Source organism: Leptosomus discolor, chromosome 8 (genome assembly GCF_034619465.1).
Source record: "Leptosomus discolor isolate bLepDis1 chromosome 8, bLepDis1.hap2, whole genome shotgun sequence".
NCBI lineage: Eukaryota > Metazoa > Chordata > Aves > Leptosomiformes > Leptosomidae > Leptosomus > Leptosomus discolor.
Genome location: NC_141398.1, coordinates 6,478,422 through 6,494,293, shown reverse-complemented (window position 1 = coordinate 6,494,293; position 15,872 = coordinate 6,478,422). Strand labels below are relative to the sequence as shown.

At 42.1% G+C, this 15,872-nt stretch overlaps 1 protein-coding gene across 1 annotated transcript in view; it reads right to left on the bottom strand.

The window, feature by feature from the left end:
* Positions 1-1,244: 1,244 nt before the first annotated feature.
* Positions 1,245-15,872, bottom strand: part of ANKS6 (ankyrin repeat and sterile alpha motif domain containing 6) — a 43,736-nt gene continuing 29,108 nt past the window's right edge. Inside the window, exons 12-17 of the mRNA XM_086469041.1 lie at positions 14,458-14,644; positions 12,889-13,005; positions 10,919-10,986; positions 9,513-9,629; positions 8,478-8,574; positions 1,245-1,994 (exon numbers count right to left, since the gene is read on the bottom strand). Coding sequence (XP_086325167.1) covers positions 1,945-1,994; positions 8,478-8,574; positions 9,513-9,629; positions 10,919-10,986; positions 12,889-13,005; positions 14,458-14,644 — 636 coding nt within the window. The 3' untranslated portion in view covers positions 1,245-1,944. The remainder of the gene's footprint in view (positions 1,995-8,477; positions 8,575-9,512; positions 9,630-10,918; positions 10,987-12,888; positions 13,006-14,457; positions 14,645-15,872) is intronic.

Genomic DNA, 15,872 nt, shown 5'->3' with positions numbered 1-15,872 from the left:
TGTAAAATGTGCCAAAAGGAAAAAAAAAATATTCTATTACCATCTTCAGGAGCTGTTGAGATCAGGTGGGGCGGTGCTCCCTGCCTCCCCCCTCTGGACTATCTCCTGTTACTGGGCACAACAATGCCTCATCGCCTGACCCATCGATAACTCGCTCCTGGGCTATCTCCTGTTCATGGCCCATCAAGGAACTGCCTCACCACTCCCCATCCCATGGTGAGATGCTCCGCCCGGCGAGGGGGGGGGGAAGGAGCCAAGCAGTCCATGCCAAATAAAAACGGAGATTTTGAACACCCTAGCCGCCTTTCTTCCACTGGATTCCCAGAGGAGCTTTTCCCCCCGCTGGAGTTCCAGAGGACAAGAGCTACCTGCCGACCACTGGACCTTCGGAGGAAGACCAGACTCTTTTACCTGATCGCTGCTTCCACAGCACTACACCCATCGCTTCAGGAGGACTGCAGCCAGCATCTTATCGGACTGCTACTGCCACCCTAACAGGGGGTCAGGTTGTATTCCTGACTCTGTCAGTGTAAACCAGTGGGTTGTTTGTTTTTCCCTGCCTTGTGTTATATATATATATATATTAGTAAAGATCTGTTATTCCTATTCCCCATATCTTTGCCTGAAGGCCCGTTAATTTCAAAATTATAATAGTTTGGAGGGAAGGGGGTTGCACTCTCCATTTCAAGGGAGGCTCCTGCCTTCCTCCACAGACACCTGTCTTTTCAAACCAAGACACCTCAGATGGCCAAAACCGCTGAAGCTGTCACAGAACCAGGTGACACACCCCGAGGCACCTGAGGGACAGCGGGGCCATCAAGGCTTTCACTGGTGCTGTTAGCTCTGTCTATTGCTGCACTCGCTTCTACCCCTGGTTTTGCTGAACTCTGCTAAAACCAGTACAGTGAGGAGGGTGGAGAAATGTAAAACCTTGAGTTCTGTACAGAAGTGATTCCTTGAGATGACTCCTCTGCATTGGAGCTCCAAGATCTTCCTGACTTTATCTGAATGAGTACTCCTGGACTCACACTGGATTCAGCCAGCGGTAAAGTTACATATTTGTGAGTCTTCAGAAAGATCAATATAGTGTCAGAGGCTTCTGATGACTTGTATTTTAATTGCTCAACAAAAATTTCTATTTACTAAGTAGAAAATTATTTCCACTCAATTACTACAATTACAAAAGTCAATTTATAAAAATGTATTTTAAGGATCTGCTGCTGTTCAAAAAAACCCAGCCAATATCAGCTGAATGGTTTTATTCTCAAAACAACTGATCAGCAATATAAAATATTTTAACACTATTTCTGTTTAAATATTGGTGACAGATTACACATTTCCTTAAATAAAGTGCTATTTTTACAAACAGGTATTTCATATTTACTTTTACTGCTGTTCTAATGTCTTTAATATTGAAAAGGCAGTGTACTTTGGTTAATGAAGAACGCAGCATCGCTTTTCCTTTATATTCCTTGTCATGGAACCATTACCTTTTCATTCTGGACTCCTTTATACCTGCATCCAGTCAATAGAGGCATATTCAGTTCGTGCCTTTCTCCATGCAGCAGCTCTCATAATTCACGGTGGTTTTCATGCCTTCTTCCACGCCGCTGTTGTCTTGCCTGTGCCCATGTAGGCCTCCTCTGGGTTCTGCATCCGTGGGCAGGAGTAGAATGAAAACAGATATGGACATTCATTCTTCTGACTTTCTTCTTCTCAAATCCAGACTGCTGATGCCTTCAACACTTGGGCTGAACTATAAAAGCAATCTCTTTATTAATTGTCTTTGAGTCTTTGTGGGATTCGAATGTTAAGCACGTTACTGCAGAGAGTCCTGTACAGCTGTAGTTAGCACTAACTTCTCAAATTTTCATCTGTACACTCGGATTTATTCGGCCAGATGCTAGACTTCACCATAAGAAAAAAGATCTTTTTTTCCAGTAGCTACCTTTTAGGAGAAAGAGCTTCTTGTGGTTTTACAGAGCAGCCAGGTGCTGTAGGGAAAAAAAAAAAAAAAAAAATCTGAAAAACTGCAACAAGCAAGAGTCACCACTTAAAGACAGAGGAATTCCACAACTACCGGAAACAGGCCTGTATTTCCCAGTATCGTTGTTATACCAGACTCCCAACAATCTGGCCCTGTAACTCATCTTAAGCCTGCTCCTGTACACAGAACGTATGAAAAGTCAAAGTCACACGTGAAAAGGTCATCTACTGCCACAAACCTTTCCAGTATCTCTCTTCTCTCAGTGTGTACCTTTCCAGTAAGTGATGACCTGAATCCTGTATGACTTTTATTTGTGAGGCTATATTGGTTTTGCTCCTCTTTTAACTTCTCGCTCCACAGTCTCTGTAACTCCCTCCTCTGGCTGATTTCCACTGGATATTTTTGACTCTGAATCCAAAAGTGGAAAGTAAATACACAAATGACTCCCCACTCTCTTCCACTTTATTCTGTCACCTCTTTCAAAACACCACACGTCTATCTGCAGACGTGTCTGTGTAAGTGTGTACCAACATGCAACCTACTATCACATGTAAAGAGAAACTGCAAGACCAGAATTTCTGCAAAGAATTTTAGATCGAATGGTAGCATATTCTTTTTTCATCATAGGCACAGTTACTCTTCATTTAACTTCTATCTGGAGAATATTCAGTTTAATCTTTTGATATTGAAATCCTCCTCTGTTCAGTGCCCCTGCTAGACGTTGGGGTGCTCTGTTTTCTTCCCACCTGTTACAAGAGAAGCGTTACGTTTAGGTGGGGGAGAGCAGCTGGATTTCTACACCGAGCCACAAGGCTCATTGTTTTCTTTCAAGCATTTCAGTAACCTTGGTATTAGAGGGTAACCTAAGCTAACTGGCAGTTAGTCTTACCTCCAACAGATCTTTGCTAACTCTTCTTTCACAATGAGGCTAAGAAATGCTCTAGGAGAAAAAGAAGACTGTGTCCTTTGCCGTGCAAACCTTGGATGTTCTCTTGCTTTTTTCATGTCATCTTTATAAAAATGGTAAATTCTGTTACAAGCCCCAAACTCTTTTATCACAGATCTAAAAAATAACACCTCCTTACACATGTATTATAACTAGCAGATGGGATTTTATTTCTAGTCTTCTGGAAGAAATCATTTTGGTTGGTTTGCTCTTTTTCTTTCCATAGAGTTTCACAGAATCCACACAAACATTTTTCAGCTTTTCATTTCTGATTTGGCAAGTCTGTGCTGAGATGCAGCTCCCTCTCCTTTGGTGTCATTTCTTTCAACTAACCTGCAGACCACCGCCAGATCTGTTCAACCCCTTAATTACCCACTTGATGACTGCACGACTCTTGACACGCCCCTCAACATCTCCCCTCCCCAAAACTAAACTATTAGTCCTGCCAATTAGGCATTCAAAAGGTCTTGATTTTCTTTTTTACCAGAATCATGTAAGCAAAAAGGTCACCTCAAACTACAAACAAAAACATTTCCTGGGGTGATATAATTTCTCAAATCCAGTTTCCTCAGAAATCTGGACTTCAGGCTGCCACTTGCTGTCTCATCGAAGTTGGAGTCCAGACAAAGGAGGAGTGTTTTGTTCCTCAGCTGATGCCTCCATGGGCTGGTCATCTGCTCTAAATTTCACTGTTAATTCTGTGTTTGTTTGACGCAGTTCATTCGGTTATAAAGCAGCAGTATCTTCCCAGTAGTTCCTCTTATCAAGGACAGGGTGATCAGCATGTATTGGCAATTTTCCAGGTCATAATTCCACCACCACTCCCACCCCCCCCCGAAAACTACCAAAGTGTCAAAAAAACTCCGTAATGTTCACTCCTGAAATGAATTAATTTTGGCAGAATTTTCTGAAGGTCACCGATTCATTTCCGCTAAAAAAAAGGGACAGAGGCAACACTCTCCATGCAAGGACTGTTTGCCTATCCAGAACAGGGACAAGGACCGTGGTGCCCCCAAATCTAATGGCTCATGGGTCCCGTAACCACTGAATTATTTACACTGCAGTCATCTGCTCATGCAGTTCCGGCAGGGACTGGAATAGGGAGCTCCCACAGCCTAACCCAGTATCACTGGTGTGGGGCGGGGAGGAAGCGGTCTCGGTGCCCTCCTCACACAAACAAACCTATGTCGAAGCCTGTTGTTTTCCGCAAAACGGAATCATCACAATTCCAGCCCCAGGGATGACACAGCAACCGACGTACAAAGGAAGCTTTCTCCCCACAGTGAGCTTTATTATAACCGAAGCAGCTCATCTGCCAAAACCCGACAAACACACAACACATTTTCTATGAGTTCTTGCAGTGAGTACCACAGCGAGCTCGGAGGTGCTCAACCAGAAGCTCGCTTAGGAGACAACAAGCCAGCAACTGCCAAAAAAATATCGAGAAGAACCTGTAGTATCTTCCCTAAACAAGCCTGTTGTGTGAAATCAGTTGTACCATCAATCCTCCAACTCCTGATGGTCTTTGCTTTCACTTTTTCTGCCTCTCGTTGTCTTCCTTCCACTGCATCCCTTTGAAAAGTAAACGTAGATAATCACCGCAGTTCTCCACTCTAAAAATACTCATCTAGATGCTTCTCTATTCTGTTGCCCGGGTGTGATGAGCAGCGCTCCTGGCCCGGCGGCAGCAGGGGAGGGGCTGAGCCTGGGTAGTGTGGATTGGGGTATTTTGGGCGGAACTGAAGCTAAGTGGCTGCTGGAGCTATGGCTGGGGAACGGTGTAGAGGTTGTATGCACTCGCAGGCTTGGTGATGGCAGTCAGCCTCCAGGCCTTGCACAATTACAAGCTACATTTCCAGAAAGCGAGGACTTAGTTTCTTCTCCCCTGCTTTTTCATTTCTGAGTCTTATGGATATATTTAGATGGTATTTCTTTATTTTCTTTACTCCCCTACAGGCTGGGAACTTCATAAAAGCAGAGCTACACTGGCAGCCACTCTGTTTTAGGTACTGAGCTTTTAAAATGCCTCAAAATATCAAGGAAATCACAGTGATAGGTGTGAAAACAGTGATACTGACACAGCTGGAAGAGCAGGATGTTTTTACTACCCTGTGAAATACACTTAGCTTTCCAAAAGGGCAAATCATGAACTGGCTTTCTTGCTAACAGTGTCCAGACAGGCTCCTAGGAAGAGCTGTAGAGAAACCAGCGGTTGTAGACCATGCAAAAAGCATAAAAAAATTCACATATTACTTTTCAAACATAGCCAGTGACAGATGCCATGGTGCCAAGCAATGATTAGATTGTAACGAGCTAGAGAAGGAAGCTCACATCAGAAAAACTTCCACCATGTATTCACCATGGAAATGCTTGGGAAGGTTCCCAGTTCAGAAGCTGCCTTTATGTGGGAGTTCAAGGTATCTTAACCTGAAGTACTGGTAAAAAAGGTTATGAAATAAATACACAAAGCAAATAACAAAAAATTGCTAAGCCAGATGTTCTAGAGGAACACAAGGATTAAGCAGCTGAACTGCTGAGTACAGAGCAAGGGTTCTTGTTTAAACTGCCACACAACTGAGAAGTGCTAAACAAGATGCTTGTTTTTTTTAATGGTTCAAGACGAGAAGCAGGGAAACAGACCACTGAGACGGCCAGTATTACCAAGCAGATTAGCATGAACTATAAAGATTCCGAAATTTTGCAGAAAGCAATCAAAAAGGGATTTGAAAAGTCTTGTCTCACCAGCCTACTGGAATTCCTTGAAGGTGCCAACAGTCTTGTAGACAAGAGAGGCCCACTCGATGCCTGGATCTTTACAAGGCATTTCCCAAGGTCCCAGGCTGGCTCTCGAGGCAATAAGGAGCCCACAGGGTAAAATGAAAATTTCTTGTGTGGATAAAGAACCGGTTCAGAAGGCAGAGGACAGAAGGTGGGAGCAGACAGTGAGTTTTTTTTATTTTTTTTTCCATAGTGGAGATTCACCACTAGCATTTCACAGGGATCTGCATGAGGACTCAGGATATTCAGTAGGATTTTGAAAGGGCGTATAGTGTGAAGTGGCAAACTTTCCTAAGTTACCTGTGTAAATAAAAAGAAAGGCAAACAGAAGACTGGCAAAAGGACTTCAGGAGACATCAGTGCCCAAACAATAAGATGGCAGACAAAATTTGACGAAGGTAAATATGAAGTAATATGAAGTAAGGCATGTGGAAAAAACGATGTACGAGTGGTTACATAAAATGATAGGCTCTGAGCTCGAACTCAGTAGATGAGCTGGGTTATAAGAGGTAGTTCCAGTTAAAACCAATTCAGTCTTCAGTCATAGCCAAAAAAAAAGCAGAGTATTAGAAATAACTAGGAAAGGGCAAGAGAACCAAAAAACGAGAGAACACAACTGAAAACCAAACATCACTGTCATGTGTAAATCCACAGTATGCTTGCATCTTGAATGTTGTACGCTAGGCTGGTATCTCCAAGTCTGAAAGGATATAGCAGAAACGGAAAAGAGGTCAGAAAAAACTCTGGTATAGGGAATGATTACGCAGCCTGTAAGTCTTCTGTCTGGAAAAAACATGACTGAGGAAGAGTGTCACAGGTATCTGCAAAACCACCAGCGGCATGGAGGCACTGAAGAAGGAACAACTGTCCGCTGTATCTTCTGATCCAGCAGGGTGAAGCAAAAGAAGTCAGGACATGGCAAGTTCACAGCAAACGAAAGCAAGCAGCTCTTCATGCCAATGTCAGACGAGACTGAATGAAAAAGCTGAAGCCAACTGTCCAGATCTCAGATCTGACTTGGTACAGCTGCTCTTGTGTTCTAAAATATTACATATTCCTGGAAATTACTTTGAGTTCCAGAGACTGCATAAGGGTCTCACTGCTACTTTTTACAACAAAAAGCAGCTTACCTGGTGCAGAAACTTCTTTTATCTACATGCCTCTTCCTTCTCTGTTAGTGCTTCTGTTGCTGTTTCATAGCCAAATCGATTTCATGGAGCTCTCACAGACAAAGACCCAAAAGCCAGATCTCTGACGGCAGACTCTTTTGCAGCATCTCGTCAGCTGGTCAGCAGGAACCACTATTGCTTCTGTTCTTACAAAAGGATATTCTCCCCACCTCCGCGCCACCACTGCTGTCTTTTCCTGTCTTCAAGACACTTAAGCTCACTGGTTGGGCTCAACAAGTTGCTTGGAGACGTGTTACATCTGTACGCTTCTTCAGTTCTTGAGTAATGCCAGTTCATTGCACCATGCTATCAAATCCCAAACGGCAGCTCCTGCTCACCTAGCGGCACCTACAGAAGAGGCTCTTCAAGTCTGGGGTGTTGTCAAGAGACATCCAGAAGTTCCCACACACGCTGACTACGCTGAGAAGGGGGAGCAAGCTGCACAGTGCTTACAGTGACGCCTGGCAGTGGCTTTCAGCCAAGCGGACTACACAGAATGTAGAAAGTAGCCCACAGTGACTGACTACCCCAGCAATGGCCAGTTCTCCCCAAGGCAGCAGCAGGACTACTGTTAGCGCCTGCTGTCACCTCCCTAGGGATATTCAGCTGACTGAGATTGGAACAACTGGCACTTGCTCATTATTAAGGCCTCCTGAAGTACAGAATACCTGAACTATTATTTAACATAACCACTAAACTAATGAAACCATTTTGTGAGTGGACGCAAGCAGCAAAACAAGCAACTGAAGGAGAGGAAGAGGCACTTCAACATGGTGAATTTCTCGCGGCCATTCAACAGCTTTCCTGTTCCTCCCAAAACACGGATCCAGAAATACACATACGAGTAGGTTTTGCCCCACTCCTTAACCTTGCGTAACAGATGCGCGTCTGCCTTTGGCTCAGGTGGCTGGCAGGACAGAGATCTGCAACTTTAACATCTAGGGGTGACGGTAGTAACCACATTCATTTGTGACAGGTCAGCAACACCTTCCTGCACGTTGTGATTACAGACAGCACATCTCACAAGGCAGTTTCTCCAGCAATGGCTAGCAGTTAACACTGGCGGTTGGAACACATGTATTCCGAAGAAACCGACTATAGACAATCATAAAAGTATTACCTATACAAAATAACTAAATGCATACACACAGAAATACAAATTTACATAGCTATCTTAGCCAGTATACTAAACTGTAAAGCTTTAACATACTTAATCTACTTGATCACACTAAAGAAAATTGTCTCCTATAAAAAGTATGAAAAAGTAGACGCACCTCCCACTGCTGATATATATATATATATACACACACCCCACATACACTATACTGTATACTATGGTTTGCTATATTTACATCCATTTTCTGTGTTCAGTAATGCGTAACAAAAACCTTATGCTTAATTCAGACAGTACTAAAGTGTGTATAAAAACCTTCCAGATCTCGCTACCTTTTTTACCTTGAAATCTTCTCTACAGTCTCAGTGCACCAATCGTTAACCCAGAAGGCAGTTAACTGGCTTGTTTGTCACATTTTGTCTTCTAGCCAATATCAATTAAAAGCATCCAGACATTTTTCAATTAATTTCAGGTGCTACTTACACTGGGAATGGCCTGGAGGTCGTGTGTTACTAACACTGCTCTCAAAGGAAGAGTGGAAGTTGTGTATAGTTTCTTGTAAAATCTGTCTCTCTCGTCCCTGTAAAAGCACAATAAACTAAAATAAGGTATTCTTAAATTTGTGTTTAAAAACGGAATTTAATAAGAGTTCACAAAAAAAAAAGTGTAAATATGTGTGCCTATGCCCAGCGAGTCGCAGCGTACTATTAAGAATAACAACAAATCAATACCTGCCAGACATGTAGAAAAACTTGTAGTAATCTGTTCCTGAAACTCCCAGACAGCAAAGGAAACATTTTCATTATTTTCTTCATGGCTTTCTAGCATGGAGCATCATCCACCTCCCCTAATTTTTAGCCTCCTCACTTGCTGCTGTTGAGCTTAACTTGGGGAAATTATCTTTACGTTTCATTTATCCGAGCGTTGAGTATCAGAGAGAGAACAGACCTCAAAACTGAGAAAGCAGCTGAGTGTCAGCAGGCCCAACTAAAGAGATGCTCCAGTCCATAACCCCTCTGACAAGAACACTGCTTACTGTCTGCCGCTCTCAGCAAATTTGTTTACGTCAATATAAAATTAAAGGGCAATAAAAATGCTATTTACCTAATCACAGAGAAATCAAAGGCTGTTAAGCAAAACGAAGGAGGCCTTTCCTTTTATGTTCTATTCTCTAGCTGGACTATAGGGGCCAGATGATTCTCTTTAGCACCACCGAACTCAATATTCAGTAAGTGCAATATTGCCAACGTGCGTGTTACCAGCAGCTTCTGACACAATTTCCAATACTCTGCAAAGAACCGTACAGTCACTGAACTAGGAAAGAGTTAATGAAAGAGAACAGGGAGGACCCCAAAGGGAGATATTGTTCACCCATCAAAAACATTAAATATTTTGTTTGGAAAATATTCATGTGGCTTTTCTAACTAACACCTACAGCTGAATTTTGAAATGTATGTTAAATTAGCAACACAAGCAAACCTTGAATTAATTTACTAAGTACCGTACTTCAAAATGTACCTTTCCTGCATTCAGTTCAGAAATAGCTGCCAAAATTTGCTGCCTTGATCCATCAGTTTTAATGCCCAGCTCTTTCAGATCACCATCAGTAAGTGTCAGGAAGGCTTCCATATCCACCTGCATATGAAAAAGAAAAAAGGACAAGACAAATTTACCTAGGCAAAGATTCACTATTACAGGTTAAAAGTGGTTTGGGTTTTTTTTTTTCAACTGTATAGACTTACTGGAAGTATTGTTCACACAAAAATTTGTAATGAATTACCAGCACCAAATGGTACCCACTTTACCACTTTGCTGACAGATTTTAAATCTGCTGCTAAATCATTCAATTAATTTTGATAGTATACTTAAATTATTAATGGATTTAAATTTTTTTTCAGACAAGCTCTATGAACACAAAATATACACTCTCCACAACAACTCCTCTGCTTACAGTAGCAGCTGGTTAATAAGGCTAAGATTTCTCTTTTCTCCACTCCCTATCCCAAATATTTTTGGTATTTCAAAATATTGTGTGTAGTTTTCCAGCGTCTCCTGAGGAAAACCTGGGCTTTGCTCACACATCAGTTTTTATTATATCACCACATCCACAAGGCTGTGATAAGAACATCTGAAACTTTTCATATTGATTTAACCTTCACAGACAGAGTGTATTCATTTCTACAAAATGCCCCCTTCCCCATCACGTAGGGGAACACTAATAAGCCCAGTGTATTGTGATGGAGCTAAATAATCCGTGCCTGTGGGGCTGAATCCTGACCTCTGCAGCAATGTCAGCTGATGGTACATCCGTTCACTACCCTCTGCGTTTGGCCAAACACACACAGTTACTGCTCACATCTGATACTGTCTTAAACACTGTAATGAATTAATTTTACTTATTTTCAGCAGTGTTTCCTTCCACTGCATCCTTCAGGCAAGCCACTGTCACAGGCCTCATCTACAAGGACGCTTAGGTTCCCCAGTTTAATTCTCCTGTTGCTATTCACAGCAGATAGAGGAGAGAAAGCCGCCATCTCGGTGACTCACACCCTGCTGCTCTCCATCCGCAAATGAAGTTCCAGCTGTGATTCCAGGGATGATACAGTATGGCCTATAAACTGTTCAGCCACACTGGATACAGACATGCACAGAAAAAGCAGAGCGTAACAATAGAGAGGGGAAAAGTAAATCTGAAGCTCCCATCTACATCAAAATTGTAGGTTCAGTGTAAACAGCACTGTTATTTGCAGTATCCTGGAGAATGCCATGAATACCGCTTGGTCTGTGTTTCAAGGTCCTCTCTGCAACCCGAAACGGCTGTAAAACTTCAAATTTGAGCTTCTGGATCACAATTCTGATGCAATGTGTGTCGCACTCTACTTTTTCTGAAACAGGAAAAAATAAATCTTTAAAAAAAGACATACCTCTTGTTCCTCAAAAATAGGCTGATACTTCTCTAGTGACAATTTTTTAAGGATGCCAGTCAGCTCATCTGCAGTAATAGAAAAAAAAAAAAAAGAAAAAAAACCCCATGGATCAGGAAAGATTTTAGTGATCCCTGCATTGTCAACTGCTGAAAATATCTATTAAAACATATTCTCCACACAGCGATACATGATAACAAAAATCCAATCCCATTTAGTCTGCATTGCAAATGAAAATATTGGCTTATTGTGTCCTCACCTCCTTCCGTACACAGCAATTCCATCTGGTCTTACCTTGCTAGGCTAAATCCTTCTGCTGCACTGCCCTTTCTTCCTCATTAAGAGGATCTTAAAAACCCAAACCGCTCAGGACAACGTAGGCACTTCAACACCCGAAACGCCGGCGCTTGCCCAGACCACGCAGGGGAGGCCGCTGAGCAACGCCAGCGGGCACTGAACGGAGCGGCCTACCTGCGGGTCACGCTCCGGGGAAGCAAAGCGCAGGGCAAGGAACCAGCCCCTCGCTCGTCCAAACCACTGACACGACAAGGGTGTTCCTGAACCTCTCCTCCCGAGTGCCTGACGTCCAGGCACCTGGAACACAGATCACTGGAGTCCAGCTGAGCTGAAACCTGGGCAGAAATTAAGGCTCCTAAGCTGACCTCCCAAGGCTAACAGCACTGGAGACTGGGTTCCCTCTCGAAGCCTAAGGAAGTTAAGTTGGAGGATCTGACAGTGACTCTTCCCACACGTTTAAAATGTGAGCAGCCAGTTAAAAAGCGTAAGTGCAGTTTCAGAATAACCCACCGTTACCCCTTTCAATCACACGCTACCTCTCTCCACTCAGGATTCTGTTTATTCTGACTGCTTTGCTTTGCACTTACGCTTTTTAACTGGCTGATCACAAGTGACTTATTTTTGATTTTCCCAGAAGTACCAAAGCGGTCAGTTAAAACACGGAGTCAAAGTCAAAGAGAAGAACATGAATGATTACACCACACAACCAAACTGTATTTAATATCACCCATATAAACTCACTTTCACTGTAAGGATATCACTATTCCACTCCCAAATACGCTTTGCATTTATTTATTTCACTTCTTTACCTTTTGACTGTGCCTTTTCTTTCATCACCAGTAGAAACATGAAAGAGAATCTCGCTCTCTAAGCTTCTCAAAAGACACCAAGTATCTTGAGATGGACGCATTTTTCTATGCACCACTCTGGAAGCCTCCTTCTTTCCATAGAAGGGCCCACAGAAAACTGAAGCGAAAAATTCTAGTTGAGTCTTATTTTCTGCTAGGGTTCTGGATTTTTACCGCAAGGTCAATTAATTCGGTATGTTTAACATGATTTGTAAAGGTTGGTGTGGTTTCAGGCTAAAAGCTTTAGTACCCTAACTGAGGTTAATCCATGGGAAAATGTAGCCAGCTTTAAAAACATAGCACGAGAACTTCTCCATGCAGTTTGATGAAAAATATCACCTTACAGAAAGAAAATAAGAGTTTCATTAGAACCCCTTAGATATATTATTAACCTTTTTAGGTTGTTAGTTCGCCTTCTCATTTTTCATCGCACTGGTGTGCTTAAATCATAGGTTGTGATATGGGAAGAAACTTTCAGGGTGTCTGAGCCCAGAGCCTCGCTGTCATAAACAACTACATCATCTAACACTTCACACTCAGAGACAAGGCTTTCAGCTGTGGGCCTTTCATGTTCCCTTCTCCTCTTTCTTTCCCTCTTACAGTTCCTCTATTAAGTTTGAACAAACCCCAAAACCTCTGCTTTACAACGCTTGCATAACAAATTCTTTCTCTTTTGCTTTTTCACTATGTCTTTCTTTTGCTCTGCTCACATCTTGTCTCCTCACCTACACCCCAGGAAAAAGCAAAGGTTCTCAGAGCTCCTACTACTTCTGCCACTGTTTAGCACCTCTTTTGTACTACTCTGTAGTCGTAGGGCAAGATTACCTTTCTCCAAGTTTTCAGAGCCTCCTTTTATTCTCACGTGGTTTCGTCTTTCATGATTCTCCACATCACTGGTTCTCAGAACAGGGACAAGCTGTTGATGGTCCACCAAGTGGTTGCCTAAAAAGAAATCACACACACCTCTCAACACTGCTGCCTACTGCTCCTTCTCCTTCACAGTAATAGTCAAGGCAGATCAACTTTCTAATTCACGTAAGTTTACTTGAAAGAAAAAGGTTAACACTGCAGGCCTTCTGTGCTTCTGATTACTGCTGGGCCTATGAGCCTTTGTACTGCTGCTGCCGAACCAAACCACAGTAAGAGAAGCCCTTGAATTAAAGGGCCACTGAACCACCAAAGCTACAAGCCCAAAGAACCCAGAACTACTGCGGCCTCTGCCAACCTATCCCTCTGCTACAGGGGAAACTCCCTGTATCACACACTAGCGGTGCAGCCACAAAGCTCGGCTTCCCCAGTTGAGATTGGGACAGCCGATAGCTTGGGGAATTCCTCCTGTTGGATATCCAACAGCGAGCCTTCTTCCCTTTATGTATTTCAAACCCACAGCTCTTACGGTATCAAGCCATCATTATAAAATGGCACCAACTAAAATGTGAAAGGATTTTCTCCAGCAGGCAGTACAATATGCTAGAGCTAAGCCACGGTAAGAGGACAGAAAGGAGGTCAAATATCACCTCGCTTCAGTGTCAAACGGAAGCACAGCATCAACGGATAAAAGTCAGCAAAAACGAAAGCAACACAAAATCACTTCAGACACTTTCAAAAACCCCAAAACTAGTACAAAGCGCCTCTAGCAGAAACCAGATAAAAGATACTTCCATCTCTTATGTAAAAGATTCTGAGTCATGGAGCTTTTTTTCACTTTTTTTGAGATGTTTACAGAAGAAAACGAAGTAATTGATATCCTGTTTCCAATGCAGTAACGTGACTTTACAAAACAAAGTGTTGTAATTTAGACCTAAAAGTTCAACTTAGAAGGCAGTAATGTCATTGGAAAAGTAATAACATTATTATTCTTTCTGATGACTTAAAGTTAAAAATAAGGTCAAAATAAAGCTATTCTTGCAATTTACAAAAAAGAAATGCCATACAGCTCTTCAAAATCAACTGCATGTAGCTATGGCTTGCTATGAATCAAAATTGTATTTCTGTAGCGATGTGCTTTGCTGCATTTATTAAAAAAAAATAAATAAACGATTTTGAATGTGGAGAAAGTGCATTTTCTACCCTCAGCAAAGGGTGAAAGCACGATTTAAGCCAGAAAGGGGGGAAGGAAAGAGGCCACCTAAGAGTGGCCTACCTACATGCTCCGTGCCCGCTTTGAGATGGCACCAGCCTCCTGCTAAATGGGAGGGATCACGGCTTTTGGGAGAGAAATAGCCAGCTACCGCAGGAATGCCACTCTCCCAGTAAGGAACACCAAAACATTTTTTCTAGCTAGAAAAAAGTTGTCACTCTCATGCAGATCCACACTAATCCAGCACAGTTACAGCTTTAAACACCTTGTGCTCTTGATGAATTAATCTCCTATAGTTACAGTGACCTACTCACCATCTTCTGTGATAGTGCCGCTGCTGGAGCCATTGCTCTTGGCCTGCCTGTGAGAAGAGAGAGAGGACTCTGCGTTGTGAACCTTGGGAGACGGGGAGGGTGATGGGGAGGGTGTGAGAGTTGGTGATGTGCTTTTAGACGTAGATGAAGTCCCAGATGGAGGCCTTTTGTTCATCTCCAGCTTTTGCTGCAGTTAACGATACAATCATTTCAGTGTTTACCTCTATGATGCTTCAAAGTTACTCAAGTTGCGTCTCATTTCTGAAGAGCACGTAGTCACAACTAGAAACTTCTCCTTGATTCATATTGAAATAATTGGAGCAACACTGATTTATCCCAGGTGAAAGTCTGTCCCCTCAAATTCATCAAGAAAAATACATTTTTTAAGGCTGTAATTCTGGAATAAGAAAATGATTTCTTATAAAGCAGTACTACATACAAGCACAACAACTACTCTTTTTATAAAAGCTAAAACGGCTTTGACTCTGAAAACAGGTCTTTTTCATCCAGAGATTTAATTAAATAAATAAAGCCTCAATTAAAGCTTTTCAAAGTACATCAAATGCTAATTTAAAGTAGCACTTCATGCTGGATTAACCAGAAACATGTAGCAAGCATAAACTAAGTTTCAGCTGCCTTTAAACCCCCTTGACGCACTGGAATGAAAGTTATCTAGTCAACCCTTAAAACTGTTATTACCTAACGTGAGAAAAAGTATTCAAATGTATTAAAATATTTTATAAAATATTTAATACATTTAAAGGCATGGAAAACAGCAAAACAGACAAATTAAAATGAGGAATAAGAATATATAGGTATGCATATCAGTCTTTTCTAAAACAAGTTAATGCACCTCATCTCCTCAATTCTCCAATCTATGTATCCCTTCACACATTTCGATCTTTGCATCACATGATCTAAAAAGACTTAGGTGATTTTCTCCTGGATTCCTGAACTCAGAGTTTAACTTACAATACCTTTTGTCAGTCAGGCTGCTACAAGACAAAAGGTAAAAAAAAGTTGAGCTGGGTAACAAGGCAGGAAGGGAGAATGACAGTGGCTCCTGCCTCTCTACAATTTTGCTTCTGTGCTACAGCATAAATGAAACTTTTCTAGTTAACGAAAGAGATGCAGATTAAAATGACAGAACTGATTTGAACGGTGACATCCTTCCGTTACTCTATGCTGTGCCAGAACGTCCTACCTCCTTAGCCCTGCGCTGAATTGACTACAATTAATGTAGCACGATACAAATTTGAGGTTTCTGAAGGGCATCATGAACTCCTTTCAATTTTTTGTCCCAAATTTCCCTGTATTCTGTTATTGGCCATTGGTGTGGCAGAATGGTCTTCCCTCTCTAACACATTGTCTGCATTTATTTAAATTACATCACCCTCTAAATTGTTACTCAGATT